This window comes from Puma concolor, chromosome B2, assembly GCF_028749965.1.
Source record: "Puma concolor isolate L17-30 chromosome B2, mPumCon1.1.hap2, whole genome shotgun sequence".
In the NCBI taxonomy this organism is placed as follows: domain Eukaryota; kingdom Metazoa; phylum Chordata; class Mammalia; order Carnivora; family Felidae; genus Puma; species Puma concolor.
Genome location: NC_141671.1, coordinates 107097226 through 107115079, shown reverse-complemented (window position 1 = coordinate 107115079; position 17854 = coordinate 107097226). Strand labels below are relative to the sequence as shown.

The window sequence follows — 17854 nt, the reverse complement described above, 5'->3', positions numbered from 1 at the left end:
ATAAGAAAATGGATATTATACAACAACAACCAAAGGCAACACCATGAATAAAAAGAACATACTTGAAGTTTTATAAATATCATCTACTCCATCAAATAGTAAAAGCTGCGTTCCTAAGAATGAATAATATTGCCAATTGGAAAATTCTGGAAATCATCCGTTCTAATATTCTGTCCTTCAGACTGGTAACCAGGCTTCTACTTTATCCTGTTTCATGCCACCATTTCCTCTTATCTAGATAATGTGATAACCCCCTAACTAGTCTCCCAGTCTTGATTCTGTATTAGTCTTCCACATATAAGCCAAATGTTCTAAAGTATAGATGCGATTTTATCACTTCCTACCTGAGTCCTCTTCATTGCTCCTGGATTCCAACAATCTGGACCCTGCTTACCTCCAGACTCGTCTCTCACCACTCTCAGAGTTCCACTCCTTCCAGCCTAGAGTCCTTTGCCAAAAAAATAGCTTATGCTACCTACGACCCTTCTCCCCTTAGTTGTCCACCTCTTGGGAGTGCTTTCTTCATGGCTGAAATCCAGGTTAAATGCACCCTGTAAATGTTTGATAGCAGTGTTTTTTTTTTTTTTTTTTTTTTAAGCATAGATCAGTGTTTTGTGAACTGGCACTCTGACAAGATAATTATAGAAATTAGAATTGTGATATTTTATTTTCCAAAATAATGACATTGGAATCGAATTTTAATTTTTAAATTGGTACGTCACAGGATTTAAGAAGCACTGTTCTGTGGTATCCTGTGATATTTATTGCACAGTAGCTGCTAAGTTGCAACCTATTCTAATTTTCTATTTCTCTTTTTATACTTCCTTCCTTGATGAATGGAAGCTCTAAGATTTCAGGGGCAATGTCTAGTTTTTAAAAGTAATCTCAGAGTGTCCAGCACAAAGAGGACTTAAAAATACATTTTTAGGAATGGAAATAATAACTAGTTTTAGAGATGCAGTGCTACAAAAACAGTAATCTTAAGTCTTTGGATATCCCAGCTAGCCATCTCTGTGCAGATCATATAAAACCAATTTTTTTTAGGATAAAGGAGTCAGACTGAGAGCATTTTTTAAAGAAGTAACAAAAAGTATTAACATTTTGAGCGTTCCCAGTCTTTGGGCAGGTGATAGAATTATAAATCCTGTCCCCAGCAAAACAAAACCAACCCCCCCACACACATACATACATATGCAATATTTGCATATAGTATCAGACTGGTTAAAAGTACATGCTTTAATTCAGTGATTATCAATATTTTTGGTCACAGTTCCCATTGACACAAAATAAATTAAAGACCACCAAGAAGATATTGTGGATTACATCTTCCCAGGTTTGCCATATTAGAAATTAAAACTTTTTTTTTTTTTTTTTTAAAGAATACACATGCTTCTATTAGCCGTAGTCATCAGAACAGTGATGTAAGAACATGTCATCTAGCCTCTGAAAAATCCATTGAGCTTCCTTCTACAAGTACATATTAATAGCTGCACGTATGAAATTCCAAACTTGACATTTTCAAGGAATGACATTTTGCACCATAATAGTTGCCAATATTTATGTAATTATATGCTACAGTTATGTATGTAAAACAGGTTCCGGGGCACCTGGATGGGTTGAAAGTCTGACTCTTGATTTCGGCTCAGGTCATAATCCCAGGGTTGTGGGATTGAGCCCTGCACTCTGTGCTGAGTGTGGAACCTGCTTAAGATTGTCTCTCTCTGCCCCTCTCTGTGCTCGCTCTCTCTCTAAAATAAATAAATAAATTACATTAATAAATAAAATTAAATAAATAAAAGTAAATTAAAATAAAATAAATAAATAAAATATAAAATAAAATATAAAATAAAATAAATAAAATATAAAATAAAATAAAATAAAATAAAATAAAATAAAATAAAATAAAATAAAATAAAATAAAATAAAATCGGTTCCCCATAAGGTATATGTGGATCAGTCTTACACAAACCTGGGCTAATTTTATTCTTGGTCATAATCATCCTCCTCTTCGTCTTCCTCCGTTTCTTCATTTTCCTCAGCTGAAAGAACAGCTGCTTCTTGTGCAGCTCTGAAAGCCTGCTCTTCTTCCACAGTAGGATCATCCATTTCTGTAATTTCTGCTCCACTGGGGTATTCTTGATACACTGGTGGTAGAGCTGGGGGTGTATAGTTGTCTAGACTATATTTGTGACCCCAGCCTATGTAGAAATTTTCAAACTTTCTATAAAGTTTAAAAAAGAAAGTAGGTGATTGTTATATAATTTTTCGGCAAGAAAATCGCTCCTTCTCTAAAAGTCGATCACCCTTAGAGGGTCATAATCCCATAATTTTAAAACAATACACTTTAAGTGCTAGAGATGAAATACCCCTCAATGATTCTCCTCCCACAGGAAATGACTATGATCCAAACTGCCTAAGCGGATTAAGAGGCCACCAAACCCATTGTACTTTACACCTAGACCACAACTAGTACGTTGCTGGTATGGCAGAGGATTCTTGTGATTGGTTATAAACCTGTGTGTGATTTTTCAGGCCCAACCATATGCAATTACAAGTTTTGCCCAACAGGCCTCACAGGGGAAGACTGCCATTCCCACACCAGACTTGATGCCCAGCCAGCGCATCGATGTCTCTAAGGGAAGCTGTGGTCAAGGACTCTGGGCCATCTGGCCTGCCGTGCTCTTTGCATGGTTGAGTTCCTAGCACAGGTGCCTTCATTCTAGGTCTTATCTGAAGCCTTAAGCAGAGGTCTTCAGGTGCTTCTGCCACGGCCTCCTTATGGGGTTAGGGAAGGAGATATACCTCAAGGACACTTCTCCCCACCCAGACTCAGTATTGAGTACTTCTTCACTTCTAGCCCTTCCCTCCACCCTCTACCAGCTTCCTGGGCCTTCAAGGCCATAAAAACTGCAGAAGCCTGGTATCTGGGGACTCCTCAGTGAGATGACCCCCATACATACACTGATCCACTGATCTTCCATCAGTGTGCCATTCCACAAGGGAAAATGGGACAGGGACAGTCAGAGTTTTCTCTTGCTTATCACAGTAAATGTTCACAAGCTTAACTCTTTCATTTTGGACTTGTTGCTCTAATGGCATCTCTGACATGTGACAGCTCAGCTGTCTCTCCAGCTTAGCTGAGCTTCTGACAGAGGGCTCTTAGGTGAGAAATGGAAGCATAAGACAAATGGAAGTGTATGTTCTGGGTGAGGAATAAAAGGACATTGAGTATCCTCTTTGATCCTGATTCTCTTGAAGGTGATAGTTTAAATAATACATATTTTAAATTATTTTTTATTCAAGATGTCCAACAAAAACTGTTGAGATTAATTTAAACACCGCATAGAATTACCTCCATTAATCTCAGAAAACGAGTATGTCTATTAATCATAGAATAAAAGCCATATTTTAGTTCCACTAATTGGTTAATTAAAAGGACAGAAGTCTGAGTTACTCTAATGTTCTAAATTTGATGCTTCACTGTGTAATACAGATGTTATCTGAATAAATCTTATGGCACACACACTTGACATGCCAAGATGAATTAAAGCCATAGTAACCCGCTTCCTCCTTACCAAGCATTCCTGGCACCAGACAGCTCCAGAAACGAACACCAGTGAGAAAATAGCTCCGGTGAGAAAATAGCTTACCAGACTGCAGTGGTGTAGGCTCCCTGGAAATGGTTATCTTGGCAACAGGAGGAAGCTCATCCTGGACAGCGACATTTTACCCACTGTGGAGTCTGGGGACTTCATCATCTGCCTCCAGCCTTTTGTTCTCTCTTTATCCCAGCCCAGTTTCCTAATCTGTGAAATGCGGACCTCTCTTCTCAGTTGTGATAAGAACGCATGGGGAAGATGTAGGTGCAAGTGCTGAACATGACATCTAGCTCATGGCCTGGACCTTCCTGGGTATCACTTCTCCCTACTCCCTACTCTGGGTGGACTGCCCCATGCCCTTTCCCCCTCCCATCCTGGCCTTGGGTCTCTCCCCTGGTTATTGCGAATGACTGCCCTGAACAACCACTCAGGGCAGCCTTGTCTCTTACTCTGGGGTTGCTCTAACTCCTGAGCCCAGGTTGGTACTTCACCTGGAGAAGCAGGTAAGGGAGGGAAGAAAGAAAGAAAGAAAGAAAGAAAGAAAGAAAGAAAGAAAGAAAGAAAGAAAGAAAGAAAGAAAGAAAGAAAAGAAAAGAAAAAAAAAGGAAAAGAAAAGAAAAGAAAAGAAAAGAAAAGAAAAGAAAAGAAAAGAAAGAAAGAAAAAAAACCTGGAACATAACATTCCAGTGATAAGTTACAATTTTTAGCACTTAAATAATCACAATAATGGCTTTGTAATTCGTCAGATACTTACTTGCCATTGGAAAAGGCATATGCCCCAGGCCAAAGGTTGGATCTAAGGACTGCAACAGCATATTGAGGAATGAGATTTGAGGATAGCCGTGTTGTCCAAGGTGGTATATTCTGGATTTCTGTAAACCAAAGAGAAATTCAAAAGCTTAACTCTTAAATAGACAAGGATCTACTGTGTAACAGAGAAGCTCTTTTTGTAAATCTTAAAACACACATACTTGACATAAAAATTAAACATCAGCAGCTTAACATAAAATCAGAAGGATATTTTACGAATGTTGTGGAACAACAAATTTGATTATTTATATGCATGTATGTGCGCGTGTGTGTGTCCATCTGTGCAACAGGGAAAAGTTTTACTAAGGGAGAGGAGGCCTATGAGGTGGAGAGAATATTATTTAATGACCAAATAAAAGATTAAAATTTTCTTATTATGGAAGAGAACAAGGATTACAAGCAAAAATGCCCCAGAACCGAATAGGAAGAAACAAGAATATGAAGATAGTAGTAGATTTTAAAAAGCCACAGTACCTCATATGATACTTTACTGTAACTATGTCATGTGTTTATGGCTATATTTTATGGTCTGCAAAATGCAAGACAAGAATGATACGCAAGATAACTGTCAGCATTTCCAGTAAGATCTGCAGCCAATTTATGTTTCCTCCCTGCATCACTCCTCCACCCTCTGTCCAAGAAAGTTGGCGGTGAGGCCAGCTATATTCTCTATTCCCCATTATCCCAAAACACATGAAGGGGAAAGAGGAGGAAATTTTGGTTATTATCCACTTTTTATAGGTTATCAACTCCCATTTGTCATATAATATACATAGTATGTAATATATACATATATAAAAATGTACTATAGTACCTAGTATATATATGGATGCTACACATACTATATCATATATGCATATATATATAATCTACATAGTATATATAATATACACGGTATATTATGTAATCTGTGTAAAATTACCTAAATCTTCAGAGATTGGTGTCAAAAGAGGTGGCCCCACTTCCTGTTCTGTATAGTCAGGCTCTTCTCCTTTCTCTTCTTCTTTTTCTTCATCTTCCTCTTCTTCTTCCTCCTCACTTTTTTGTATGGGGTTAAACCAATTACAGCGGCCCTGGGAATGAGTATCGCAAGATTTAGTAATCTCATGAGGATCTTGAAATATTGGAATATTTATTTGGATTGAAGCAATTATCTGCAAGATGTCCTACTGTGTGGGAATTTAACCAGTCAATCGTTTATTCATTCAACATACATGCCAAGTGCTAGGTTTCTGATCGTTTATGTCTAGCAAAAAAAAAAAAAAAATTGTACAATTTATTTCAGAAATTTGCCAACTTCTTAAAGTTACAGAACATGTAACATATATTTTAAAATTAGCCAAACCCTTGTGAAAAAAATAATGCACTTTACTAATTTTTCATAAATAGTTTATATGAAAGTGGTAAGGTACGATTAGTAGTAGTAATAACAAATTTTTAAATGTGATAATAAAGTCAGGTAAGGAAGCTTGGGGCTATTTTTCATTTCGTTAACTCTTATCCATAGACATATTAGAGTACCTCTTACGTAGATCAAAGTGTAAGGATTTTCTTCCTGCAGATGAGGCAGCACAGCACAGTGATTAAGAGGATGGACTCTGGATCCATTCTGCCCATTCACATCTGACCCTGTTGCTTATTGGCTATATTCTCTTTGTCACATTTTCTAAACTCTCTGTCTCAATTTCCCCATCTGTGAAATAAGGATAATATGTCTTTTATACAGTTGGGAGGATTACATGAGATAATATACAGAAAGTGCTGTTAAGAGCACCTGGCAGAAGAGGTGCTATATAGCACTGCTTGTTTTCATTTTTGTTATAATATATTATTTTTCTTGGTATAAAAGCTCCATGTATTAGAGAAATAGAATAAAACAACTGTTCCCAAAACTAAAGTACCTATCTATGTTTAACATATAAAACATAATTTCATGGGGCGCCTGGGTGGCTCCATCGGTTAAGGATCCGACTTTGGCTCAGGTCATGATCTCACGGTTCCTGAGTTCGAGCCCCGCATCAGGCTCTGTGCTGACAGCTTGGAGCCTGGAGCCTGCTTCCGATTCTGTGTCTCCCTCTCTCTCTCTGCCTCTCCCCCGTTCGCACTCTGTCTCTGTCTCTCTCAAAAATAAATAAAACGTTAAGAAAAATTTTTTTAAAAGCACATAATTTCACAACATACATAAATCGAAATCCTTACATAACTTGTCAAATTCTCATAGAAATACTCACTTTATTTCTGTTTGGAAATAAAAATTTGTTTGAAGATCCCAGGTCTATACTACTTGGCAATTATGTAGTACCCTGTGTCTTCATTTGGTTTTTCAAAGGTTTCTTTGTCTAGGGTCTGAAGAACTTTGTTTTGTATACATTTGTACACTGTAGAGGGAATTTAACAAATATTTGCCGATTGGCTGATAGATTGAGAATTGGAAAACCCTTACCTGGGACAGAATGTGTTGCACGTGATGAACCCAATTGGATAGGGATTCCACGAGATCGATCACTTGGATGCCTTCAAAATCAGGATTTTCTTCAAAGCTGTCTCGTCTGCCTTCTACCTCTTCCTCCTCCTCTCCTTCCTCTTCACCAAACTGATAGAATCCCAGAGGACTGACGTGGGTCCCTGCTGAAATTCTGGCAATTTGTGCTCGTAAGTAATTGCTCTCATTTCCCGGGAAAGGTGGGTAGCTTATGATGGGAGCATCTAAACGCCCAGTGAAAAATTTCTTTATTTTTCTTGCAGTAACAATTTGTGCAGGCGTAACCGAGGGTAACTTCACCCATGGTCTTCCTGGTTCGTTGCAAACAAAATACACATATTTGTTGGCACCCGTCCTGTTTTCTTCTTTTGGTATAGCCTGTGGGGTCTTGTAAAAGGTCCTTGGTAATTGGTCTTCGTCGTCTTCATCAGCTTCGCTATCTGCATCGTCCCTCTCTTCGGTTACATCTTCCTCTTCCACATCCTCTTCATCCTCTCCCTCACGGAATTCTACTTCAGCTACAATATAATTCATTTCCAGACCCAAGATCTTGCCCCAGAAACGACATCTTTGGATGGGGTGGGTGTCAGTAAGCTGCTTGAGGGCAAGAAATATGCGATAAGTCTCATCTGTGCCCAAACCAACTCCAGCTTGTTCAAAATAAAAAGCTGACTCCATTACATTTGGGAGAGCGTTTTCTGCCTGGGGATACAAATGCTGTGGTTAATGTTTTATCTATAAGAGAACTGCTTGCTTCCTGTTTCCTTTTTAAAGATCTTGGTGTTAGCTTTACTTTCTCTGGCCACCATGTCTTTGACATTTCTTGCAACATTTAGATCAAACTCTGATAATTCCTGTATGTCAATTTTCCCCTTATTACTTATAAATGTGACTTCTATTGTGTCTTATACTTGTCAATATAACAGTTGCCTTGTTATCTGTGTGTATCTTAAGTAAAGGTAATTTAAGCTACTATGAATAATAAAAATTCAACATCCTCTTTTTATAAAAAATATTTAAGTGGGCTCTTTACAATCCTGAAATAATAAAGTATAGTCTACCTCCTATATATATTTGGAAAAAATGTTTATATATGTTTGTATATGTTGCCATATTTTTATAAATAATAAATATTTATTATATACATATGGTAATCTATAGGGTAAATAAAAATCAATATAGCCCTCTATATAGGGTAATATACAAGATAAATAAAAGGAAAATATAATAAAATAAGGGCTCAGACATGACTTCCTTTGAAAACATAATTGAGTCAGATGTTTTCCCCTGCTTACAATAAGTACTTTCGGATTTAACATAAGGAAGAAAATTTAAAAAACATTTTCATAAAAGAAATACAGAGACATGAAAAAGCAAAGTCTCAAGTAGACTGTAAGAAAACATCTGTGAGAAAGTAGAAAATAACCGTAACTAAGAGAGGGATCACTTGCAAATTTTAGACAAATTTTAGACCTTGAAGATGGAGAAATTGAGAGCACTTTGCTATTCTTACAAATGATCCGTTCTTACTTCTACTGTAATTTTGATGTCAAAATAAGCATGAAGGCTTTTTTCAATCCTCATCTCTTTCATGTTTGACATCTACTGCACCCCTCACTTGTTTTTCTTTTTTTTTAATTTGAGTGTAGTTGACACACAATGGTACATTAGTTCCACATAGACACAAAGTGATTAGACAAGTTTCTACATTATGCTATGCTCACTACAGGTGTAGTACCATCCATCACTATACATCACTATTACAGTATCATTGATGATATATATGCCTTATACTGTGCCTTTTATTTCTGTGACTTATTCATTCCATAACTGGAAGCCTGTATCTCCCTCTCCCCTTTACCCATTTTGCCTATGCCCCACCCCCCACTTCCCTCTGGAAACCATCAATTTGTTCTCTGCATTTATAGGACTGATTCTACTTTTTGTTTGTTTATAAATCTGTTGGTTTTTTTTTAGATTCCACATATGAGTGAAATCATATGGTATTTGTATTTCTCATTCTGACTTATTTCACTTGGTGTAATACCTCTAGGTCCATCCATGCTGTCATAAGTGGGACAGTCTCATTATTTTTTATGGCTGTGTGATATTCCAGTGTCCTTATCCATTTGTCTTTCAGTGGACATTTAGGTTGCTTCCATACCTTGGCTACTGTAAATAGTGCTGCAATAAACATAGGGGTGCATATAGCTTTTTGAATTAGTATTTTTGCTTTCCTTTGGTAAGTACTCAGTAGTGGACTTATTGGATCATATGGTATTTCTATTTTTAATTTTTTGAGGAATCTCCATACTGTTTTTACACTGGCTCTCACTCATGATCCTACTGTGCTTTCTGTAACTATTTATTCTTAGTCTCTAATTGGTTCCTTTTCCTTATTTGGGTCCTAAATATTGCTGTTTTCAAAATTTCAGCCATCGTTCAGTACTTTGTGATTGGCATATTCCTCCCACATTACTTCAAGTGTTATGTGGGTTGTTTAAAATTCAACTTTCTTACTCTGACTTTTCTCCCATGTTCTACACCCATGTTTCTAGCCAGTTTCTAGAAATTTCAGTTGAATAGTCTACATATACCTCAGATTAAGATTGAAGTCATGTATCTCTCAAAATCTTCTCTTTTTTTGTATATGTCCTATCTTTGCCAATAACATCACCATTCACTCAGTTTCCCAAATTAGAAAATTCCATTATCCTTGTTTCTTCTTTTGTACTTAATTAGTTACAGTCATATTGATTCCACCACCTAAAAAGCTGTTGGCATTCTTACCTCCTCTTTAGTTTATTTCTACCATAAGAGTCTCCATCCTGACTACTTGTCCTGTCACAGAAGGCTCTGAATGCCCTGTTCTAATCTTTCTCCTTCTATTCTCCTCCACATTATCACCAGGGTTACCTGTCTAAACCACAAGACAGGCTATGCTATTTTCTAGTAAAAGCTTCTACTGACTTCCCATTGTGGAGAAGAAAAAACTTTCTTATTAATGCACAATGCACAAGAGCAGTCTGGCTTTATGCATCTTGTTTGATTGGTTTTCATTGTTCCCTCATGCTTCACTTTCCCAAATATTAAATAATGTTTCCTGACTTTCTGTTGTTCTTTTTGCTCAGAATTTATTCCTTACAGTCTTTATCTCATGAACTTCTACTTCTCCTTCATGACCCAAATGAAATACCACCTCCAGGACAATTCCCAGTAGTGGAGTTAGTCATTCCACTCTGTTTCATAGATTGTCAAAACAACATAATAACAATTGCTGCTATCCATTGAGCTCCCAGTCTGTGCCAAACCCTTCATAAATAGTACTCTCCCCTTGAGTTGTTGCCATCTGATTACTCCTGAGGTTTGTAAAGGTTTAATCATTTACTCATAGTCACACAGCAAGTAAGTAATTGAGCTAGGATCCTAAATCAGATGAAATCTTCTGTTTGCCCTACCATATGAGGCTATCTCTATTGCACTAATTAAATACCTTTACAGTCCTTTTTGCTTGTTTCAGTAGACGTGAGCAACTTAAAGTCAGGAAGTTCTGTGTATATGGGTTGCCTGGGTGGCTCAGTTGGTTGGGCATCCGACTTCGGCTCAGGTTATGATCTCATGGTTTGTGAACTGGAGCCCTGCATCGGACCCTATGCTGACAGCTCAGAGCCTGGAACCTGCTTGAGATTCTGTGCCTCCCTCCCTCTCTCTGTCTGCCCCCTCCCCTGCTTGTGTTTTCCCTCTCAAAAATAAACATTTAAATACATTTCTGTGCAGGGGCGCCTGGGTGGCTCGGTCAGTTAAGCGTCTGACTTCGGCTCAGGTCATGATCTCGCGGTCCGTGAGGTCGAGCCCCGCATCGGACTCTGGACAGCTCAGAGCCTGGAGCCTGTTTCAGATTCTGTGTCTCCCTCTCTCTCTGCCCCTCCCCTGTTCATGCTCTGTCTCTCTCTGTCTCAAAAATAAATAAACGTTAAAAAAATTAAAAAAAAATAAATACATTTCTGTGCATATCATTTCATGTGTGTATCTTTTTCACGTGTACCTGGCATGCAGTAGGTAGTCACAATTTTGTGAATTAATGGGTAAATGAATAAATGAATGCTAAAACTAGGAACAGGAATTCTGATGTGGTCAAAGACAGTAATAGAAGCACGAACACTCTAAACATTAAGTTGGCATTCCAACTTAATGAGTTAATGAGTTGGTCACAAAGCTCACATTTCAGTGCTTCCAAGATCTATGTGTCTTTCTATTCCTGCATCTTTCTACTCTTTGAGATAGAACTTTTAATCTTCATCTCATGGCTCAGCTATTCCTGGCCCTAAAACCAATCCTACTCTTCCTTAGGAAGAATTTATGAAATCTGCTTAAAGAGCTCAAGTTCCAGGACCAAAACACCTTGTTTGTGTTCTCACCCCTAGTTTCCCTAGTTTTAGGATGCAGACCCCTACTTTGTAATACTGTGCCTATAGATGACCCAATGCCCCATTCTAATAGTGGAGTCTGACTTCTCTTTGATAAGCTCCTCCATAACAGTGTCTACCTATCTGCTTAATCCCTACATGCTGATTGCCCCCAGACTTATCATCACTGTATGTGGCTATTTAACCCCATGTTTGGCGTAAGATATTTTCAGAAAAGGTGCAGCCGATGTCAACTCCTTGGCACCTATCACCTGTTCCTTCTGAGTACCCTGTATCCCACTGTGTCAGGTTGGATCCCCACACAAAGGTTGCAGAGCCCTAGATGGTGTACCTACTGTCTAGATCCCTCCCTCCTATCTTTTTCCTGACTGAACTTTCCATCCTTTTCTGAAACTATCTTACACCAAACATCAAATTTGCAAGTATATAGGCAGATTTAAGTAGTCTAGTGGTTAACAAAACATGGAAGCTCAGTAGATGTATAGTGTAAATTACTCAGTAGTATAAATGACAAGCATATGGACATACAGGAAACAGCATGCTTGATACTATTTAAAAATATTTGGAGCTAAAATTTCTGTAGTACAACTAATTTTATTCTCTAATGATAATTTTTTATCTCTGTCACCAGCTTTCTCTGTAAATATTTTCAACGCTTTGTCTATAGAGATTAAAATAACTATCTTATCCCTCTCCCCTCGTATCATGCCTCATTGATGTAACATGCATAATATCAAGACATAATATGAGGAAGTTGCCTTGGAAGAGAATGCAAATGACATTAGAGGTACTTCTAATTATTCTAGTAAATTAAAGGGGAAAATATGCAACTTGTTTTAAAGTCCAATTTTAAACTATCTGACATTAATTAATTCATTTAATAAATTAATAAGAAACAGCTATAGACCCAGATCTGTCCCAGGTACTTTGGAGGATATAAAAGATGAAGAGATCATTTTCTCTGACATCAAGGAGCTCAACCCCACAAACATATAACAAACAACTAACCCTGTGAAACACAATGTAAAAAAATCAGAAAGTGTAACAGGGAAATGTATGGTGTGAAATGAGGTTACACATACTATATAGGAAACTATAAAAGACAGTTGATATGAATTTAAACCCACACCCACTCATCTGAAATAAAACTCTAAGACTGAGCTATTCAAATTTACAGCAGTGACTTACTATTTCATCTTCTAGTTCTTGGTCAGCTCCTTCCAAATTTCCCTGGAGAAAAAGAGCCCTTTGCTTCTCTGCTATCTCATATGTTGGAAGCATCTCATTCTCATTTTGGAGTGTATCTAATTTTTTCCTAAAATGTCTCATCTTCACATCTTGGCTGATACTTTCAATGATATCCACAGCATTTTCCGGACGCTCATCTAAGACCTTGGCAAGCATATCAGAAAGATGATCATACCTACCCGAAAACAGAAAATTCCAGATAATATCCTTGTCAAAAAGCCTTTGAAGAAGCATCACATGCAGATTCAGTTAGTTGGTTTCTAGGAAACTTCAAGAACTCAAAGCCTTCAGATATCGTAAATGGATAAACACCGTTAATTTCACCACTGCCAGAAAGAACCTATGCTAGAATTTTGCTTAAGAAATGCCTCCGATGTGATATCAATATTTAACTTATTAAAACACATATTATGGCAAGGTACATATTTTGCATCAGATACATTTTCACATTTTATTTGATTTGAAATCTCTTAGTTATATATTTAAGAGATTAACCTTATTTTACATTTTTTTCCCTTAACTTCTTTTTCATCCCCTTTCCCCTACACTCATCAAATCCAATTTGATTTCTAAATCCTGTTGACTCTTAAATATGTTCTCTTCCTTTCCATTTCCTGGACCAATTATCTACTTCAGTGGTTTTTAGACCTATAAGAAATACATTACATATTGCAACCCTTCCCCACACACAATTGAAAAATGTCATCAAATATTATTCATCTTTATTAAAATGTGATGTACTCTAACACTTTTGTCCTATTCTATTAAAAACACAGCCCTAAGGGGGCACCTGGGTGGCTCTGTCGGTTAATCCAACTTTGGCTCAGGTCATGCTCTCACGGTTGGTGAGTTCGAGCCCCACGTCGGGTTCTGGGCTGACAGATCAGAGCCTGAAGCCTGCTTCAGATTCTGTGTCTCCCTCTCTTTCTGCCTCTCTCCAGCTTGCACTCTGTTTCTCTCTCTCATAAATAAACAAACATTTAAAAACAACAACAACAACAACACCGTCCTAGGTACTTATTTCATAACTGAATTAGTGAAACTGCCTAAAAGTGGTTAATTCATTACATTTTATACTGCTCAGGTGTGTTTTTTCAAATACCAAATTTTCTTTGTGAATTTACTATTTAAGAGCAAAAAATGTCTGTCAAAGTACTCTTCAGTTAGATAGAAATTCTTTTGTCTAATTTGCAAACTTGCCTGAATTTCTCCTCTGGCAGATAAGGATTACATCTCGCCAATTTCATTTCTAATAATTAGCTCAATTAGAATGTCTGCCCCAGTGAGGTAAATCTACTCAAAATCAGTTTCACATAGTTGTTAAGTCCTAACCTGAGAGCTTTTGCTTGCTATGTGCCATATATATAATTTCTCTCAAGAAATCATTTAAAACATATTTTGTCCTTGAGGACTTATCACTCTAGTCATTCCTGAAAACCATTCAATGGGCTTCTCTGAGATCACCGATCCACTGCTATGCAATTGTGTAGATGATATATTTCCCACTCAGCAACTGCATTAGGTTTTTAAGTGGCCAAAACTAAGTTTTTGATGTTGTTGTTTTAATGCATCCTCTCCCTTATTAGAGTGAAACAAAATAGATACTCAATAACTGCCCACTTTCTACTAGTTGCCCGTAGCTATTATTTTTCATTTTTTCTTTATATCTTTATTTATCTAATGGGTCTCAGGAATATCGAAGAAAAAATATGCAGATTATGTGGGCAACCAATGTGAAGGGCCATTTAAAAATACATGTGAAGAATAAATCCTTCTTTCCCAAAATATTGCTATTCTTGTAGGTGAACAGAAATGGAGTTTGTTTAAAACTTCATCATGCTTCCTTAATATTTGTTCAGTATTGAAACTCCTGGAGAATGAGTCAGGATAAAAATATTATTGCTTACTAGGCAGCTGGGTTGTAACTGGAGTTCTTGATTTGCTCCAGTAGGGACCATATATGCCATTGAATTGAGGACTCTAAGTCCAAATTTTATTTTATTTTTCAGGCTTTAATATAATGTCTGCTTGTGCTTTATTTATAGTTCTTCAGGCAAGATATTGCATTGATTTTTTAAGAGGTCCACATCTGAAAATGCCTTTGTGTCAAATTATAAAATGTGGATTTTAATTCATAGTTATAGCTTTTTCAATTTGGGAGGTTTAATAATTTGTTTTAATAGAATGGCAGAAAAGGAGGAAGCAATTCTTTTTTGTACGCTAATTTTATTCAACAGAGCAAAACCAATGTCAGATCTTGTATTTTAGTAAAAGACTGTTTCAATTGCAACAAAAACAATATTTTTCATGGCTGTCAAATAAGAATTGCATATAAGAGATAGAGTTAAAGTCATTTTTACCAAATGGTTTTTAACTGCAGGCTCTAAAGTACTTAGAAGACAATAGTGAATATTATAGAAGATATTACCTTAGAGACTTAGCATTTGGAAATGAAATAAAATTTGATATTTAATTAATATCGGTTATAAAATAATTCCATAAAGGAAAATTTTCCATTTTTATGTTTGTGTTCAGTTTTAAATTTTAGTTAACTAACTCTCAAGTATGTATGATTTTTTCTGGAATTTTAACAAAGTTTGTAAATTTATGCTTGTTATTTAACCCAGACAATTATGACAATAAGTTCAAATGAGAAATTCAAGTAGAATAACCACTAAGGATAAATCACATCCTTGAAGCTTAGTAAATTATAGTTTAAAAACTGTACTTTAGAAGAAATATTTTAAAGTGTCAATCTCAGGTTTGGGGCAAGATTTCTCACATTAAATAAAGAATTCTTCAGACTTAAAATTATTGTGATCGATTCTTCTAGTTTATCCAGGACTGAGGGTTTTCTCGGTATACAGAATATTCAGTGCTCAAATCAAGACAGTTCTGAGATAAGTGAGATAATTGGTGATCCCCCGCCCTGCCTCTGCCCCCCCCTCCCCCCCCCCCGGCCCCGCCGGCCTGCAGGAGAACTCAAAACCAAGCCATACAACTACCATGATGCTCAGAGTAGAGCCATGCACTCCCTATCACTGGTAGACAATTACTTTTTATAAACATCTTGGAGAGATTCTTGGACTTCACTATCTTCATCATCTCTGTAAACCCAAGATTCCATAACTCCTAGGTTTTATTTCTGTGTGCCAAGGGTTTGTAAAGAAATGAAAAGAATTGCCACCAAAGACCTATTTTGAGTCCTGTGATGCAAAGAGTTATTAAGCCACCAACTCTCTCCTACCAATGCAAACTTTTCAAATACATTTCCATTCACCCACAGAAACAAAGTCTCATACACAGATACTCACACCCCCTTTTCTTTGCCAAATCCACACACACACACACACACACACACACGCACACCCCCCTTTAACCCTTTAGGACTTACAAATTTAAGCCAGACTTGCTACTAGTCTTCTGTAAGTAAGCCTTAGCACTCTGAATGGTGATCTCAAGCATGCTGGGGGCCAGTTCAGAGACCCCAGGTTCAGCGTAATCCAGATCATAGTTACTGTTTGAGTCTTCGTCCTGAAAGATGTTAAATCTCAGCTCTTTTTGTTTAGAGTTGTTATAGTTCACATCCTCTGGTCCATACAGGTGATGTTTGGTTTGCTGAGACTGTCGGAAGGTGCTTCCCTCTGATTGGAATGTGTGAGAAGCAGTCGATTCTCCTTTATCAGACGATTGTTCCAAATGGTGGAAGTGAGGTGTCCCAGCTTCGGGATTCACACTAGTGGTTTTGTCTGACTGCCATGGCACTGCAAGGTCCTGTCTGGCCAGAGCCGGGGGAGAAGGAGTGTAAGAGGCCTCCTGTGGAGGGGAAGGTGGATATGATGCACCTGGTCCTGTGAGGTCATCCAGAGGGATGCTGGCTCTGGACTGTGGGCTCTGAGGAGGGCTTCTGGGTTGGGGTCCAGTTTCCAGCCCCTGCTCCAATTCCAAGGGCTCAGATAACCCAGACTCAAGACCTTGGGAAGAAGCTGCTGTTACTTCTTCCCATGGCTGCCCTGCTTCCCTCGGATCTTGGTTTGCTTTTTCTCGCTTCGGGGACGTCGAGTCTTCCATGGAAAGAGTCAAGAAAAAAAAATTCTGGATGAAGGAGGAGTGCAGATATGGAAAGAGGCAATGCAGGGCAGTCACTTTGCTGAGGTCAGTTAAAGGATTTCAGGGTCCCAACTGCTCAGCAAGTTACAGCGTCCCATCTCCTTAGCAACCCAGGCAAGGAAAGGTTTCTCCTCTAAGAGAAACAATGCACACCAGTTGCCAGGATTCTAGGGAGGAGACCAAGTAAAATTAAAATCCTAGATTTGTGATTTGGTGGAGCATCTGCTCCTCTTCCTACCGCAGCCAATCCGACCTGCAGTTGACCAGTCTTGGTTGGAAACCTGAGAAACGGTCTGGCGCAGCAGGAGCAAAGAAGGAGGAGCCTCGAGTCCTGATCCAGCGCTGGAGAACTTTCAGGATCTGAATGTTGCTCGGAAAGGGGGGAGTCGTGCATTCCTGGAGAAAGAATGCATTTACAGAATGCGCGCGCGTGCGTGTGTGTGTGTGTGTGTGTGTGTGTGTGTGTGTGTGTTTGGCAGAGAGACCCAGACCCAGGCACAGACAGACCTTGGGAATCCTGAGGTGCAGGTATGAATGAGATGGGTGGACTAGGAGAGTTCAAGATTCGCGCTTAGAAGGCAAATGTGTCTCATCTGCGCCAACCAAACTCAGGAGACTGGAGGATAAACAAGGAAGTCCAGGTTTTTGCTCTTCCCCCTCTTATGGAGTGTGGCAGATGAGTAGAGAGAATATCACCTTGAAGGTGAAGGCAACGCAGAAGGTTATCCTATATAAATAATACAGTTCATGGGTTACTTGTTCTCTAATAATTGAAATTCAAATTAACCCTAAGACTATATTGGCATAATTAATCCTTTTTTGATAATGTAAGTATGAATTCATAATTTTGCAATATTTAAGGTCATGACTAGTACTATTAATTTATATTACTGCCAACTTGAAGAAAGTATAAAGGATGGGACAATATCTGGCCTTGACTATAAAGTGTATATATATATATTTAAAAAATATTTTAAATGCTTATTTTTGAGAGAGAGTGAGCAAGCAGGGGAGGGGCAGAGAGAGAGAGAGAGAGAGGGAGACACAGAATCCAAAGCAGGCTCCAGGCTCAGAGCTGTCAGCACAGAGCCTGTCGCAGGGCTCAAACCCGTGAACCATGAGATGGTGACCTGAGCCGAAGTCAGACACTTAACCGACTGACCCACCCAGACGCCCCT

At 38.1% G+C, this 17854-nt stretch overlaps 1 protein-coding gene across 4 annotated transcripts in view; it reads right to left on the bottom strand.

The window, feature by feature from the left end:
* The window catches only part of RSPH4A (radial spoke head component 4A), a 35735-nt gene extending 18927 nt beyond the window's left edge, over positions 1 to 16808 (bottom strand). The window contains exons 1-7 of one of the 4 annotated variants that reach the window (XM_086707658.1): positions 15961 to 16808; positions 12507 to 12741; positions 6853 to 7593; positions 5332 to 5482; positions 4354 to 4471; positions 1970 to 2221; positions 1219 to 1748 (exon numbers count right to left, since the gene is read on the bottom strand). In XM_086707658.1, the coding sequence (XP_086563784.1) occupies positions 1981 to 2221; positions 4354 to 4471; positions 5332 to 5482; positions 6853 to 7593; positions 12507 to 12741; positions 15961 to 16637 (2163 nt within the window). In that variant the 5' untranslated portion in view covers positions 16638 to 16808 and the 3' untranslated portion in view covers positions 1219 to 1748; positions 1970 to 1980. Of the gene's footprint in view, positions 1 to 1218; positions 1749 to 1969; positions 2222 to 4353; positions 4472 to 5331; positions 5483 to 6852; positions 7594 to 12506; positions 12742 to 15960 lie in introns of those variants that run through there. The other 3 variants (XM_086707660.1, XM_086707659.1, XM_025925782.2) reach the window with 3 other exon arrangements.
* Positions 16809 to 17854: the final 1046 nt, after the last annotated feature.